Genomic DNA, 16,313 nt, shown 5'->3' on the forward strand with positions numbered 1-16,313 from the left:
GTTATGTTTGATTCAAACTTCGAGAGCGCGTTCGAGGTAAGAAGGAAATTTCCCAAAGGTGCAACCAAAAACCCCACGACTATATAGCAATGGATGGAGGTCGAAGATCACAGATGCAGTCAAGTTGCAGGGGTGTGGCCCCGCTTTTCAAGCAGCAGTACAATAGCACAAAGAATCAATACAGCAAAAGTCCGTGCACGATGAAACAAACCTTGGAGGGAGCCTCATTATTGTCTGCAGGTTGGCAAGATCAGCCGCAGGACAATGCGTTCAAGTACCTATTGGAAGGTTGAGGTTTCTATTGAAGAGGATATGGCTCATTTTCATTGGTCGAGCCAAGCTTAAGTAGTTCTATAAGGCTGGCTAAGTCATGTAAAGACAGGGGGATAAGGCCGCAATGGGGACGATCAATACTACTATGCATATACTCGCCCTTGCTTGCCAGTGGAACGGTGGAAAACAGAAAGATATTTTCGCATTTGGAAATCAGCTGGCTAATTCTAGAACGCGCACATTTCAAGTATGGGAATTCTATTGATATCCGCCTTGCGTTTGGACAAGTCCTTGTGGCCGTAGCCCTTGATTACGTCCACTAATAATCAGCCAAATCAGTCATCTGGTTGACCGCTCGCTCGATTTTCATATCAACTCTCCTCCTAGATATGTTCTGATCGTAATTGGAACCGCCCCTCTCGAAAAGTCCCCAGACCAGCCTCTCGTAGACGACCATTGCAGCACATTCCTTTCGAAGTACTGTTGCCGCGGGGCTTTATTCAAAATATATGATACTACCAGCGGGACGGCGTCGCTATGCTTGGCATGACACGTTCACCTGGCGCGGCCAGACACCTCGGCCCTGTCGCTTAATCACTTTTTACTCCCAATACAAGTAGTAGAGGGCCATAAATGAGACCTAAGGCCTATTCACGGCGATTTGGGACAAGACACGAGAACTTGGCGGCCGTGTAAGCTTACACCGTTTTAAGCCAGGCTTGCTGAGTATGCGACCATATCTGATTGACCTGCCTCCATGCCCTATGATTGAAGAAATAAATTACACCCTGCCCAAGTCGATTCTCTTCGTCTTTGTTTCTGATTTCTTGTCTACTGCACGTTTACTGCTACCTTCATAGATACGCTCAATAATTGTTCAAGCTTCGAGTCCGTCATCTTGAGTCCCCCCAGCTGCGTACCCCTGTCGCACGCTCACCCCGAACCCTGGACCATCATGACACGCTCCACCGCGCCTACGATATTTCTCTCCCTGACGATCCTCCTGCTCGCCATTACACGACCGTCCAGTGGCCTTATGACTTATCCGGCGTGCCGCATACGTTGCACCGCCGTCTATGAATTGTGTATGATGGACTACGGCAACCACGACACATGCAGTACCGACTCGAGGGCGTGCGTGAGAAAATGCATGCCCTCCAGGATAGCGCGCGCCGAGGAGAGGCTGAAGGGCGGAAGGGGTGAATACGACATCTAAGACGTCCCAGTGAACTGTGACAGCCGGTCTAAAAGACAGCGATCCCGACCAGATATCAAACCATGCCTCCCATCACATGATCGAAGCTTCTCTAATTTGGGCAGGGCACAGACCGCATGGGCAGAGCAAAATTGAAAGGCATTCTGTATGACGGACAAAAACAGCCAGCTAAACAACAGGCTGCATTGGGCACATCCCAGGGGCAAAGAGAGCCAAGACAGGCCCCTCTATTACATTCACCTTGGAGACCCTAGGAATTCTGGGCGGCATGACGGTAGGGAACATCACTTTGGGAATGCGAGTGGCAGTCAAAATGGATAGGACTGGGTGCATCATAGCGAAATCTTTGTTTTTGTTTTGCAATTTGGGTATCTCAATTTTCCTCCCGTTCAACCATGCGCCTCAAATTCCATCATGTGCTCCAAATAGTTGCCGTGTTGGCCTGGTTGTTGTGATCCCTGTCTGGACACTTGGACAAAGCCTGAGCTCTGATTCGGCCTGTCGTACGGTGACAGTGCTCAAGTAGATGCTCGCTCAATCCACCAAAGTAATATATGGCCCTTTCTTGCCCAGTGAGCCGCTCGTTGATACTTGCTGTGGGCCGTTGACGCCATCTCGATGTGACTCTGCAAAAGCTGATATCGCTGCCGTGTTGCCACTCTCTCCGTTTCCGCTTCACCAAACATCCAAGACTTCTGGGTCGTAGGTATGTATGGTTGACAAAGCATATAAACTTGAATATTCTTGTTTATTTCTTCGTCGTGAAGTCAATCTCGTTGGGGTTGCTGCTGCCCACAGCCCCGTTCTTCTCGCATGTGCAAGCCCCAGCAGCCCGGAGACCGCAGGCACAGGAGGCGGAGGAGGCAGGCTTGACGTTCTCCGTGGCGGCCTTGTCACAGGAGCACTGGAGGGCGGGCTTGGCGCCGCAGGAGCAGGTGGCCTTCTGGGCTGGAAAGAGGGGTACAAATATCAGCAACGGAACAATCGGCAAGAAGCAGAGGGAGGAAGTTGTTATATTGCGTGAGCCGGAAGAGCTTACCGCAGACGCAGGAGTCACCACCCTTGCCGCAGCAGGTGGAGGGCTTCGCAATAGTGGCCATTGTGGTAGTGATGCTGGTATTGAAAGGTTTGGGAGGCGATGAGACAGGAGACTGATAGCCGTAAAGAGCAGGTGGCAGGAGATCTTGTTGGTGTTGAGAAGGTAGAGTTGATCTGAGATGATTGTCTGGAATCGATGTGTGCAAGATTGAGAGGGGAGGGAAGACGGTCGCTTTTATAGCTGGGCGAAGCTGCGCTGGCGGTGGGTGGAGGCATGGTCGTGGCAGCTGAATCCAGGTCAGTGTTGAGCTAGGCAGTAAGGCACTAGAGGAACTTGACAGCCAGTGGCGTTGCGGGTGGGCCGATATGTTGGGTAACGTCGGCAGGAGCGGGAGCAAGGATAGGGCCTGCCAAAGGGTGTCAGCATGCAATTGAAACGTCTTTGATTCGCTACAGATAATCTCTGGCGAATCGGCAACGCTCCATTTCGACGAGTGTGCATGCCGTTCAATGTGTCATTGCTCTGGGCTTGACCTGTGCCCAGAGCCTCATCCTTTTTCTCTCTCGTCTCATTCGTTGGTCAAGGGTTCGGCAGGGGTTCACTGGGACCTCTATCGTCTCCATGTGGAAACGGAATTGTACGTCATCCTCTACGAAGCACGGCATTGTCAGGACGGGAATACCACAATAATCCGTCCAGATCTTGGGGTCGATGAATGCTATCTGGTATGCTATCGTTGTCGGCCTTGCGATGGAATTTAGCCAATTTCACTGGAGTAGATGCAGTCTGTCGATCCGACCTACGTAAGGAATCTCTTTGTGCAACGATACCTCGAGATCATCCTGTCTGTCAAATAATTAAAATTTGGCCGAGCACAAGATTTCCAAACCATCTGTACATGGGTTGCTAGGCTAGGTGTAAATATCAATACTATTCCTGAATTGGGCCATCTTACATGCGGCTTAAGATTGATTCTGAGAAGCTACTGTTGTCGAGAAAACAGTCATTGGCCTCAAGCTTGCAAGGGGAGTCGAGGGAAGCAGGCGGAGAGCAAAACCCGGAGCCGGAGGGAGGAGGAAGAGGAGGAGGGGTAAAGGAGGGGAGGGAGAGAGGGAGATTTCAAGTTCTTTAGCTCATGCCTACCACAAGGGTATTAGACTTTATTGTAATCAATTGCCAGTATGCTCTTCGTTACATCACGGCTGATATTGGAAGGAATTTTGTCGGCCATGTGCCTGAATTCCCAAAACCCCTCCCCAAGGTATTTCACAACCTCAGATTCACGACAACAATCAGCTGAGCCCGGACTTCTTTCTCTTTCTTTCTTTCCTGTTCCAGCCCTGTCCAGTCTGGTTAGAACAACCCAAATTGTTCTTTTGACAAGTGGAATTTCTTTCACTGAAAAAAGACCCCATCTTTGAAAGGGTGTTACGGACAAACCCGCACGAACCTTGCACAAAGAAATGCCGGACGGAAACGGTCTGTGAAGGGAACCACCCAGTATGAAGACAATGGGACAACATCATATGTCTTTTGAAAAAGCTGTCCTTCTTGTCTAATCTTCAGAACATTAGCTCTTTTGTTTCATTTTTATGCAACATCGGTCGTGGGCTGCTTCGCTAATTCTCTACATCCGGGTGCTTCTTCTCTCTCAGTATTTTGGCCCAGTAAGCTGAAGCTTCTCAGAAAAGACCAACGCCATTTCCAGGAATCAACCAGCATAGAGCAGTAAGGGGAGAGGCTTCAATTAATTATGTTCCACGCACAAGACTGACCGCAGACAGGTAATCGATCTGTCACAACTGAAGCCATGCATGCCTACCACACCCGCCGGTCCCCATCTTCAAGAGGGGGCAGATTCCACGCCATGTCCTCCAGCGCGAGGCGTAACATTCACAAGGTCTCTCCCTTTGAGACTGCTGAACCACTCGGCGCCAAACTCCCTGATCAGCGCCAGAGAGCAGCAGCGAGTGAGAAGACTGCCCAGACGTGGTTCTCACCTGCTCAGCCGCCCGCAAGCGAACTGCCCAAACTAGGCACCTTTTCCGATGACGAAGACGAAGACACAGCAGCGACGACCAGCACCCACCACGAAAAACCGTACCCTGAGCCGTTCCTTCCACCCTTCTCCCGCCAACCCCACCCTATCAGCTTGCGCACAACCGAGGAAAACTCTTTCGACTGGCAGCGTCTAAGAACAACCTATAACCCCCTGAGCCCACCCCCCGACGACGCCACCACAGCCGAAGGCGTAAGACTCGGCGTTGTAGCTGATGCCTCGGACCGCAGATGGCGCGAGCAGGTCATGCGCCTCGGCCGCTGGACCGCCTCGGGCCACACGGCGTATATTTCAGGTCACTGGGGCCCTCCCGAGCCCTGTGACCTGGACGAGCTGCGGGCTGTGGAGCGCCGAGCTCTGGATATTGAGTTTCGGCGGGCGCCTGTCATTGCGCGTCGGCCGGTCAAGGGGGGTAAAGGAAGGAGATGTACGGGGGCGTATTGGGCGGGAAGGAATCGAGTTTTGCCTTGGCAGGTTGAGAACCGGCGGACTTCACAGAAGGTGGCCGGGGTAGTTCGCAGGCATGTTGAGGTCGCCACAGAGGATGTGGTGATGGCGGATGACGACGATTTGTTTGTCGATGACGAGCATGAGGATCTAACGTTGTCTCGTCCTCTCCGCAGTGAGCTGAAGCGTGCACCGAAGCCCCGAGTGTTGTCTAGCCAGGACAAGATTAATACACGTACACGAACGCAGACGACTCCTCAGACAGCTCAGAGCCGCAAGAGAGAACGACCTGGGTCGTTTTCTGCCGCTGTGGACCAGCTGTCCCCGTTCGGCACGTCAAGAAGTAATGAGGATCACGACACACCCATGGCCAAAACCATTACCCAGCCAGCACCCAGTGGCGGGACCATAGGTGATGGATTGTCGGCCTCGAGCCCGTCGACGCCGGCCTCTCGACGTGCACAGATGGGTACTGTACTAGGCACGAAAACCTCCGCGGCCGATAGTGCACAACAGCAGCGTGAGTCTACCTTGAGCTTCTGAACCTTCGTTCGCCCCCTCCCATACAATAATGTGGCCTTCCAAACGAACAAGATATCGCTGACTCCCGTTGCCGTCTTTCAGCTTCAGGTGCTGCTGTTACTACCAGGCCCATCTTTAATCGCGGACTGTTTAGCCCAGAAAGCATGAGTAAAGGAGTGGCCACGAGCGGAATCTTTAGTCCAAGCACCACAAAAACGGATCAGGGCTTGACAACTGCAGCATCTTGGTCTCAGCCACCTCTCTCGAGCGGAGGCGAGACGGGCGCAGGTGGACCATTCAAGAACACCACCACCACAGGGGGGAGAACAGGGGAAGACGTACTATCTCAGAAGTTGTCTCCTGTGTTCTCCAGGCCCAACCTTGCAGGAGTGCACTTGCGGCCATCAGCAGGCCACTCTACCGTCACCGTCGTCGGCGCCAGCGCAGCAAGCGAGCACAGCCGCGTTCCCGTCCAGAGCCCGGTCGGACGGGACAGCCGTACTGTCTTGGAGCAGGAACCGCGTCCTCGCACGCAGGCCAGGATCGACCTGGAGTTTAATCCTGTCCGAGCCAGTATGGTAGACAAGCAGTCACAGAGACAGCGGCAGCACCGAGACCAGCAACAGCCTCTGCTACCGGTCGCCCAGCAGAGTGATCACCCAACAAAGGGAGAGAAAGGGGGAAGACGAGGTGACCAGACCTGGAACCCATCGCACGGCATCATCTTCGGTGCACCACCCAAGCGCGGCCGACGAACCACCACCAACACCCTTGCCCAAGTAGCTAGCCCTATCCCACCCAATATCACCTCCATGAACGATCCAAATACCAGCGATGATGACGATAACGACGGATACGTCACCGCCGCCACAACTAGCTCTCGGACTCAGCCTCCAGCAGTAGCACCACTCATCCCCCGCCCAGGCTCCCCCCTCTATACCGCCACCGCCAACAACCTCAGCCACCTCTTTGAAGAGCAAATCCGCCATGCTGGTGAAGCTCTTCCCAGCACATTGACTCACCCAGGAGGCGATCCGACTCGCCCCCTCACACGGGATGTAACGGGCCTCCCCTCGCTCGGTGTCGATGGCATCCAGAGCTTTAGCGATAGCTGGGAAGAGGAGGACGAAGGCTGGTCGCGAGGCGGTATCGCTGCTGCTGGTGGTGGTCCTGGTGCTAATCTGACGGTGGCGGCACCTCAAAGCCCAAGCGGCCGGTCTGTGCACAGTAGTGATGCCGAGGGGACGGACCGCAGCTGGCCCAACGAGCAGGCTGACGCTGACGGGCTCGAGTGGTTCGCACCAGAGTACATCTTGCCCACCCACCGGCCTGTGGGCGCTGGTCCTGCGAGTGGCCGTCGTGTGGCTGTGCTCGAAAACGCTCTGGACAGGAAGAAGGGTGGTCAGGGGAGCTCCTTGAGCACGCAGGACAAAACGAGCACCCGAGGCGGCTCACGAGGGAGGTATGGTGGCAACAGCAAGTCTTCCCGGCCAACGGTTGCTGCAAAGGCGGCACTTGTTGGGGGTTCTGGTGCCGAGGTGATGGCGAGGGAGAAGAGGAACGTAAGCTGGGCGCCACTGCCAACCCAGGAAGAGGTCGGCAGGGCTGCTGGGGGATTGAGGACGCGGAGTGGGACTGTGTATACGCGGCGCTCCGGGAGAAAAGGTTCGGGCAGAGGGCAATAGAGGTACCCAGGTGAGAATGAGGTCTGGTCTAAGAGGCGAGGGCTTCTAAGCTTCTGTTCGTCTTTGTAACGAGCGAAGTTAGTGTATTATTTCCCCTTCAAACCCCTAGGGGATTTGCGTTGTTTCTTGTCTGTTGTCTGTTTTTGATATAAAATTGGTGATTACTTAAATACCGAGTAACACAGACAGTATCCCGAATCATTGTTGACTTTGTTACCTTGGCTGTTATTCTCCTACATATTGCTGTCGTTAGTCTCTTCCGTCGTTCACATCTCGTCTCTGGGATAGTGCAATCATGCTGTGTTAGAAATGTTTAGCTTTGAGGAACAAAAGCGAGCCTCCTCCATTGTTTCAAAGCCCCCCCCCCCCTCCCCCCTAAACCTCAAGACGGAAACTTGACAGGAGCTCTGCCTGCTAAGGATCGTCGCCCAAAGCTTTTTGACTGAGCCTTAGGACATTTGTTAGGATTAAAGAATGGGTGGAAGGAATAAAGGAAGCGGAAAAATAAAAAATCAGATGGCTCGTTTTGATCGGAAGGGAGAATGTGCCGCAGTCATGCTGGGCTGTCTTTTCTGTTGTTCGTTTTGTTTGGTTCGCTAAAAAGAAAAAGGAACGGCCTCCCTGAGCCTCTAGCAACGCCACTCAACAGGCTTGCCAGGAAATGAGGAGATCTGGACCTCCGAAAATATAATACCACCTGAATGGGTATCCGAAAGAAGAAGAAAAAGAAAACAGTGCTTGCCGGCCCAATCTTCTATAAATTGCGCGTTTCTCACGCATAACCTGAGCATGCATTCCAAGCGTCCGGAACCGGAGTTTATCTGGGCTCGCAAAGGAAGGTGAACCCCCGACAAATGGACACCGTATGTGTATACGACACTGGCCAGGGCGCGTCGCTACCCAGGTGTTCAATGGTATGACCACTCTGTGCAAAGCGGAGCCCTCCGTGAAGCCAAAACTTGTTGTTACCGTGTTGGTTAAGGGGCCACCACGATCGTAAGCAAGATGACGGTGGTGGCGCAAGTCTCGAATCGCACTAGTTGCGCAATGACGATGGCGATATTCCAATGGTTCTCCCCAGCCGCTTGCTTAATCCCTCTTCGTCCCATGTGTAATACAGAAGCGCTGTAAAGCAATGGTATCTTCATCTAGAAATAACTGTGGTCGCTGGCCCGCCTAAGAGGGGGTCTTCTTTATTCTTGATAGAGGTTGTTTTGTTGGATGTATTCGATGACCGGTTCTGGTACGATATACCGGAGAGACAGGTCCCTTTTCCTCATCAGCCGCACCTTTGTGCTAGATACGTCGTTCTGCTCGTGTTGTTAGTCATAAGAAAACAGAAAATTGCTACTCCACAATATGACCAGATCCGAAAGGCCACTTACCACAATAACCTGTGGGATAACATGTATCTTCTCCTGATACTGCTTGAGGCCTGCCAATGCCTCGTCGATATCCGTGCCAGTTCTTTCAATAATGAAGGCTCCAAAATTGCCCAGGATATGGTCCAGATCCTTCTCGGACCACACTCCGGGGGTGCTCATGGTCTGGATGAGGTCTGCGCCAGCCAGCAGGGCGATCCGGACTGGCTGCTTGTTGCCGTGGACATCCTCGCATCCGCCGATGACGGTGTTTATCTCGTGGTCGAAGTGATCCAGCACTTGAGCGGTGGGGACGTACTCGGGTTGGATAGCCTCCCAGGGGTCGCAAGTCACCCAGTCAGACGTCTTCTCTGCAGCGAGGGTGCACATGTGTATTCGGTGCTTGGCGGCCGCCAGGCCCAGCTTCTTATAGGCAGAGGACACGGGGGAAAGGAAACCGCCAATGATTTCGAACTTGGTGTTGGTCTTGGCATAGTCGGATGCCATCTCGAACATGCGCAGGTGGAGGAAGGTCAGAGGGCTGCAATGGGAATAAACAGATTAGTAAGAGGGTGTCTTCAACGGGCAGAGGGTGAAAAGACGAGGACTGACCTGAACGAACCGCAGGCAACGAGGACGAGAGGAATTCTGTCCGCGTGCATCTGCCTCCGCCGCAGCCTTTCTGCGGGAAACTGATACGTCTCGGTGTGTAGTTGTGTCTCGGGTACGATGCTTGCCAGAGCGGCGGCCGCTTCTTCTTGTGCGGCGGCCTGCATGTGCTCGTGATCGAGGGAATCCATGGCGGAGGAGGACGAGGCGTGTACGCCGGCAGGTGCGGAAGTGGGTGCGGTAGTCATGTCTGCGGCTTCTATAGTGGTTGAGGGTTGTGCGACCTGCTCTGTCCGAGATCTTTCGTGATCAGGGCTTTTTTCGCTTTTTTTTGTAGTACCAGCGGGACGGTTAACCCACAGGTCTTGAATCTTGCAAGAGGCCTGGACGAGCGACCACCTATATTTCGCTCTCGACTGACGATGACTCAGCGAGCTGAGCACGGCCGGGCCACCGAAAGTAAAATGAAACCAGGCGATGGTGGTGAAGTCGAGTGACGACGTGTGAAAGTGTGTGTGTTTATGGCGTAGTGAAGAATCGATGGTCGGATCTTGGCTTGTGTGTGTGTGTGACTCGGTATTATAAGACTCGGACCGGAAGTGCAGTGCCGTAATCTGCAAGTGGATTGCGTCGTCACCTGCAGCGGAGGACGACAAGGCTGGCGTTGTCGGTCGTTACCCCTCTTTTTTTGTTGCCCTGCCTGATTGATGAGCCAGCCGATTTGGTCTGGTCGAGGCCGGAGAGAAAACGGAGAACTGCGAGAGATATAATCGTGTACAGCTATACTATAAAGGATTTTCTGAAAGAGCGGTTGAAACGGGCAAGAATTGTTTTTGACGAGAGCAAAAACAGGTCCGTTGTCGGTGGTGCTGAAAGAAGACTGGACTGGCCGGGTCTGGATTCAGACGACGATTTAAGAAAGAATTGGTCATCGCAAGCGGCGGGGGGACCACGATCCTGGACCTTGGCTTCTTCTGAGGCTTGGTGGGTAAGCCTTCAAAATCCCCCTGACAATTGCCTATGTGTTAAGGAATGACGCCTAAAGCATACGGGATCGTTAACATGCGTAAAAGGCCGTTTGGCGGGGTGGGGTTGGGGGGTGGTCACATTGCTTAACCGAGGGCCTCCCACAGCCCCTCTTGACCTTGTGCGCACCCCTCACCTGGGGAGGGTGGGGGGTTACAGGGCGCACAGGCGACCACCTTCTGTTACTCTAGTGGGCCGTGCACTGTCGAGGGATTGTTTCTACATAGGCTTGGGGGTCACGACCCCACCATGAGGGCGTACTGCGTTACAGGGGTCAGCCTGTGTGCTTCCAGGAAACGTGTCTTTGAAAATGGGATAAGAGAAGAAAACAATTGGGAAGATAGAAATTTCCGTTTCGTGATTGTTTCTCTTCATCTTCTTTTTGAGAATATGTGCACCACATTTTGCGGGAGAAAAATATACTGTGGCCGACCTTTTCACATCCACGTTGACTCCATTGCAAGTTCACCTGCGTTTTACGATCAGGGCCGACCGCCCCGATAAACATGCACTGCAGCCGATCGCGTGCATGGCGTTGCTTGGTAATATTGTCGTAGGATAGTATGAACCTTATTACATAGTGCTATACAGTGCATTGTAATACGCACTATGGTAGATAGATCAGAGTGCTGTCTCACCCCAGGGTTCGTGGATGGATCTTCGAAACACAACAGCAAGGTCTCTTTCCACTCGCCCGACTGCCACGAGCACGACCCCTCAGACTCGTGAAACCAGCGTACTCAGCCCCACCACTCGAGAGTTAGATCGAACCTGCTGTTCTTGTATTGTGACCCTGGACGTTGTGGTACATACTAAGTACTCAAGGTCATGGTTCTACCTAAGGAACCAGGAACCATGATCAAAACCCAACTATTGTACAACACCAAGCAACTATCTGTAAGCCATGATACCAGCATCCTTCTGCATTGCTGTCTGGGACACTCTCATCTATGAAGTGCTTCTTCTAGTCTTCATACTCAGCATCAAAGCCTTTAGAGGCAATGGAAGACAGTGACTTTGAATCAGGTCAGCTCTGATATTTCTCGGGGCAAACTGTCTTCCAGGCCAACGACACTAAATGATCCAGAAACACTTTTGGACAATTTGTGGAAACTATTCGAACTATCGGGCTCATCACTTAGAGTCCATTTACCCAGCTGCTCCTTAATACCATTATCCTACTCCTAGTAAATAGTAGCTTTGTTTCTGATCTGGCTCACCAAGTTGTTCATGACCAGCAGACAAATGCCTACAAGTGTACAACACAATTAACATTTTCTCGGTCTTCTACAACGAAGTGCTTTGACATTGTCTGCCTTCCCAGGAACTCAAAGTAAGACTCACTGATTGAATGCCATTGCATGTGAGTAGTCATGTAACTTTGCATGGCTGGCCCAGCCAAGAACGTCAACGCTCCTACCGAGTACATAATACCTCTTTCTATTAGTCCATCTGGGATGAAATGTAGAGTTGATTATTCTGATACAGCATCTGGACTGAAGCTGAGATAAAGCCATAATTTTCATTTACGACAAGCAACATGTATCTGTCATTTCTATCCCAAGATGAAGATGATCTCCAAAGCTGCATGCTCCCTCCCTCATCCATCATCTTAGCCGCTATGACGTGCTCTCCTGATTAAAGACTGCCACACGGACTGCACCCTGATGTGCCATCCAGACGTCACCCCGCGTTGCCGAGCCCACATGTAACGGGATGCTGTACGCCTTTGCACCGCCGGGAATATCTCTCAATGCTAATACGTCTTGCCCGCATTTAAAACAGCCTTCCCAGAGTCGCAGGTGTGTCGGACTTGCACGAACATGGTGTCTGTCATACAGACTCGTTATACGCAACTAGCATTGTCCACAAACCGACTATGCCTATCGCACTAGACCCAGTTGAAGTATTGCCCTTGCCTAAGTGGCAGCGGCCTCAGAAGACGAAACACGATTTACCATGGGCCGAGATCAAAGTCCTCGACCTGTCGACCTTTGATTCGCCTGGTGGTAAACAGAGACTTGCCGAAGAGTTGCGAGATGCTGTAATGACGCTTTCTTCTTTCTTCTCCAGGGTGGACTCATGTAATCACGCATCTTGCTAATCATCCTTAATTTGTGATTCCAGGTCCACAACACAGGCTTCTTCAGCGTGATTGGAACAGGTCTCCCCGATGAGGAAATCCAGCGGCAGTACGATATCGGTCAGGCCTTCTTCGCGCTCCCACACGCGGAAAAGAGCCAGCCCCAATACAAATGTGACTTTGCAAATGGCAACTATTTCGGGTATCGAGAGCTGGGCGAGAGGACTATCAAGGGGACGGAAGTGAGAGACAACGTCGAGTCCTTCAACCACGCCAAGTTCACCAAATACTATGAACATGAACCGCGTCATCCGTTCTTTGAGCCTTACAAGCCAGAGATTGAGGCCTTCTCTCGGGTGAGCTCTCAAAATCATCTTCTTATCATTTCACATTTCCCAGCTAGGCCTGCCAGACACTCTTTATCAATGAGCTGCACATTTCTTGTAGTTCTCCTAATTAACACACCTACTTCGAAAAGAAAGCCCTAGCCGTAGCCCAAAAGATCTTCCAGCTGTTCGCCCTCATCCTCGAGCTTCCGGAGGACTTCTTCGCCTCCCGCCACAACTACGACGACCCCTCGGACGACCACCTCCGCTACATGTGCTACCACCCCCGTGCCCGCGCCGACGACGCCCGCGTAGACAACACGTGGGCCCGCGCCCACACCGACTTCGGCTCGCTGACGCTGCTCTGGAGCCAGGACGTGGCGGGCCTGCAGATCCGGACGGCCACAGGCGAGTGGCGATACGTGCCGCCCGTTGACGGCGGGATCGTGTGTAACGTCGGGGACACGCTGGATTTCTGGTCGGCGTCGTATCTGCGGTCGACGACGCACCGCGTGGTGCGCCCGCCGGAGGACCAGGCTGAGGGCGACAGGCTGGGGTTGTTTTACTTTGTGCGGCCGGGGGATGAGGTGGATATCAAGCCGGCGCCGTCGCCGCTGCTGAAGAGGCTGGGGCTGGTGGGGGAGGCGCAGGAGGACGCTGCGCCGGTGAAGGGGTTGGAGTATGTGCGGGCGAGGGTGAAGGACTATCATAATAGCACCGACTATGAGGATCGTAGGGGCAAGACGTTTAAGGTTGGGAATCTAGAGATTGTGGATGAGGCTACGTGAAGAATACAGCTTTAGAGGCACAGATTGTATCTTGAGGAATGCATTCACTTTACGAGTTCTACTCAATACGCTACAAACCATATAAACGGTAACCCTACCCTGTCTTAAAAGTCTCCTGTGTTGCCCACTTCTCACGAAGTGGTACCCCGAATCCTGTGAGAGGCGGAAGGGTGGTTTTTCGGGTCGTCCAAACAACCGGAGTTGTTGTCCTCAGAACCTCGACGGTTGTGGTAGCCGTGAGACTCATAACAGGCAGCGCCGTGCTTGTCTTGGTCTTCACAACAATCACCGTCGTCGTGTTCGTGGGGATTACCACGCCAGGATGGGTTGTGCTGTACTCTGGATTGACACCCAGACAGGCGATCCCGTTGAACATTCGAAGGTACCCCGACTGGCACGCCGCTATGAGCCTTAGCTCGATCTCAGTGACGCACTCAAAGATGCTCCTCAGAGCTAAGGCCAGGTAGTTTTGGTCGCCGACGTCGAGCCCTGTTCTCACGGCATCCTGTATCTCGCCGGTGATTTCGACAGCGTAGTTGCTATTGATATCGCGCAACTCCACACCTCCGTAAATTCCCTTCGGGATACAGTAGCTGGTCTCGTTCAGCGGCGGTGTGATTGGCGAGGGAGCGGCCTGGGTTGTCGTCTGGGTCCTTGTGAGGTACAGTGTTGTCGTGATGATAGCTGTGACTGACGTCGTCTCAGCCTGACCATGGATGGTCTCTATGCTTACCGTTGTGGAGGTTTCTGTCTCTTTCTCTGTGTGGGTAGTCGACTTTGTGCTGGTCGCGGCAGTCGTGAACACCGAGGTGAGGACTCGGGTTCTCGACGCTGTAGTGGTCAGGACCTGGACCGCTGGAGCCTCACCCGCTTGCAGACCGTACAGTGTACCGAATGCTGTCGTAGCGATCAGCAACAAGACCGCGAGGGTGACGATTGTTATGATAGTACAGCGAGTTCTCTTGCGCTGATATTCTTTGGCATGGTAGACTTCAGCTCCGATGGACAACGGGTTCGGGTGGCTCAAGGGGATCTGGCTGAAGCGGCTACCGGATCCAAGGCTTTGTAGCTCGACATCAATTCCTCTTGGAGGCGTGTCATGGCTCATGCTAGCAATGGTGGTGTTGCTGTGAAAGGGGAAAAAGATGAAAGTTTGTCGTTTCCGGGACTCTGAACACCATCGAGAGAGTGAAGGACATAAGAAGACCTCGGGCATTTGTTCTCCTCGCGCAATCAACAGCTCGAGGTTTGTGACTATTGCCTAGTCATCACGAACATCATTGACGAGTTCCGACTCAAGGGAGGGTTCGAGGACACATACCACGAGCTTCTTCAGTCACCCGCAACAGCTATTACCTGCAGCCTGTGATTTGCAGAGGCTCTTTCCATATAGTCACGACTGGCCCAGTTCGGCCATCGAGGATCTTTGGCTTGACTCAAGGATCCCTTTGAATCTCGGACAAATCCCAAAAAAGACGTAGGTAGTTCCCTCAAACCATGACTGTAGATGTAACCACTGACCCAAAGAAGCGACGTCATGGGAAGATTTGACAGAGGGGTGGTGATCGTGTAGATTGAAGGAGCTTTTCATGTCTGTGGACGCAGGCCACTCGTGGTTGACAGACACTCATGTATAGAGTGTGTGAATGTATACACATTTATTTGTGTGTGTATGTGTAGAGACGAAGAAAAAGAGAGGACTCAAAGGTAATGTGAGGCAAGTATCTCTGATGACATGCACACTCAACTTCTCCCATCACAACGTGTCTGTTGATGGGTTGTGGTCTCGGTTTGGAACCTCGAAGTGGGGTGCTGAACAACAGGGGACCCCCAGGCCTGCTGGCGATCCATCAGCCTGTACCTGACGTGACGTAGAGGTTGGTTAGGGCCAGCAGGGGTCCAAAGCTCCAGTCAGTGATGTCGACTCTAGTTCTCAAGGTCTCTCTTTTTCATCTTCTGTAACAACCAAGTTTTCCAGCATAAAGAAACGAACAAGTTTTGGGTGTGTCAAGCATCAGCAATGGAGAACCCACCACCAGTGGCCAAGCTTGCCTTCCTCCTTTGAAGCCTGAGGCTGGCATCTGCTCAAGGGCTTGACGGGTCATGGTGCCAGGTCAGCCCAAACTAGCCTAGCGCATGAAGCTGGTGGTTGGGGAGCGGCGGGACGATCCATGAGGCGGGGGACCTGCTTCCCCAGCCCTGCGATTTATTGACTTATCCTATCAATCCTGCTTACCACCAAGGTAAAGTCGGTGGCGGGGCAACAAAACATCACAGGCCATCTCGTCCAGGTCTGCTGTTACCGCGTGGGAACCTCTCTCCTGGTCTTTCTTGTTTTTTGTTTTCTTTCGCTCTTCACTCCCACCACCTCTTTGAGCCCGCCACGCCTCGAGTCTTTGGTCTGCCTCCAGCTACGACGAGACCTGCATCAAGTCTTTTCTGCCGACTGTGCCTGTGCCTACCAACACCATCTCTCTATCCCTATCTGGAAGCTCAGAACCTTCATTCTTTGAAAGACGGACTGAGACTCCTGTCTCGTCTCGGCACCTCCCTCGCGGTAGCTCTCGAAGGCTGTTCGCATTCCAGGGCCCTTGCTTGCATTCCAAGCAGCTCTTCTACCCGACAGCATCCCCCTCAAGCCCAATCAACTTCTTCCAACCTGGCGAGACCAACACCGTCAAAATGGTCAAGGCAAACGATACCATCGCTATCATCATCATTGTGCTGTTCCTGGTCCTTGCTCTGATCGGGTTCGGCATCTACAGATTAGTCTCTATCGCGAGGAGAGATTCGACCGCGTCGTCAGGCTCGAGTAGCAGCGGCACGCATTCGATAGTCGACGACTGATCTGGAAGCTTTGTCTCTGGATCAACCCGGGG

The 16,313-nt window shown here is 52.7% G+C and overlaps 5 protein-coding genes across 5 annotated transcripts; 2 read left to right on the forward strand and 3 right to left on the reverse strand.

Annotated features, from left to right (window-relative positions):
- Window positions 1-2,237: 2,237 nt before the first annotated feature.
- On the reverse strand, window positions 2,238-2,589 carry M406DRAFT_50909 (uncharacterized protein; the record flags this gene model as incomplete). Its single annotated transcript, XM_040924425.1, has 2 exons — window positions 2,238-2,437; window positions 2,529-2,589. The coding sequence occupies 2 exons, from the start codon at window positions 2,587-2,589 to the stop codon at window positions 2,238-2,240; spliced, it is 261 nt and encodes an 86-aa protein (XP_040772686.1).
- Window positions 2,590-4,395: 1,806 nt separating this feature from the next.
- M406DRAFT_333763 (uncharacterized protein) lies at window positions 4,396-7,255 on the forward strand (the record flags this gene model as incomplete). The annotated part of the gene is made up of 3 exons (XM_040920870.1): window positions 4,396-5,554; window positions 5,968-7,118; window positions 7,160-7,255. The coding sequence occupies 3 exons, from the start codon at window positions 4,396-4,398 to the stop codon at window positions 7,253-7,255; spliced, it is 2,406 nt and encodes an 801-aa protein (XP_040772687.1).
- A 1,179-nt stretch (window positions 7,256-8,434) lies between these two features.
- M406DRAFT_266248 (Nucleotidylyl transferase) lies at window positions 8,435-9,378 on the reverse strand (the record flags this gene model as incomplete). Its single annotated transcript, XM_040917790.1, has 3 exons — window positions 8,435-8,554; window positions 8,630-9,143; window positions 9,215-9,378. The coding sequence occupies 3 exons, from the start codon at window positions 9,376-9,378 to the stop codon at window positions 8,435-8,437; spliced, it is 798 nt and encodes a 265-aa protein (XP_040772688.1).
- A 2,738-nt stretch (window positions 9,379-12,116) lies between these two features.
- On the forward strand, window positions 12,117-13,434 carry M406DRAFT_333765 (Clavaminate synthase-like protein; the record flags this gene model as incomplete). The annotated part of the gene is made up of 3 exons (XM_040920871.1): window positions 12,117-12,281; window positions 12,365-12,676; window positions 12,799-13,434. 3 exons carry the CDS (start codon window positions 12,117-12,119, stop codon window positions 13,432-13,434), a joined length of 1,113 nt encoding a protein of 370 aa, XP_040772689.1.
- A 94-nt stretch (window positions 13,435-13,528) lies between these two features.
- On the reverse strand, window positions 13,529-14,542 carry M406DRAFT_74653 (uncharacterized protein; the record flags this gene model as incomplete). The annotated part of the gene is made up of 2 exons (XM_040925757.1): window positions 13,529-14,080; window positions 14,168-14,542. 2 exons carry the CDS (start codon window positions 14,540-14,542, stop codon window positions 13,529-13,531), a joined length of 927 nt encoding a protein of 308 aa, XP_040772690.1.
- Window positions 14,543-16,313: the final 1,771 nt, after the last annotated feature.

This window comes from Cryphonectria parasitica (assembly GCF_011745365.1).
Source record: "Cryphonectria parasitica EP155 unplaced genomic scaffold M406scaffold_8, whole genome shotgun sequence".
Taxonomy (NCBI): domain Eukaryota; kingdom Fungi; phylum Ascomycota; class Sordariomycetes; order Diaporthales; family Cryphonectriaceae; genus Cryphonectria; species Cryphonectria parasitica.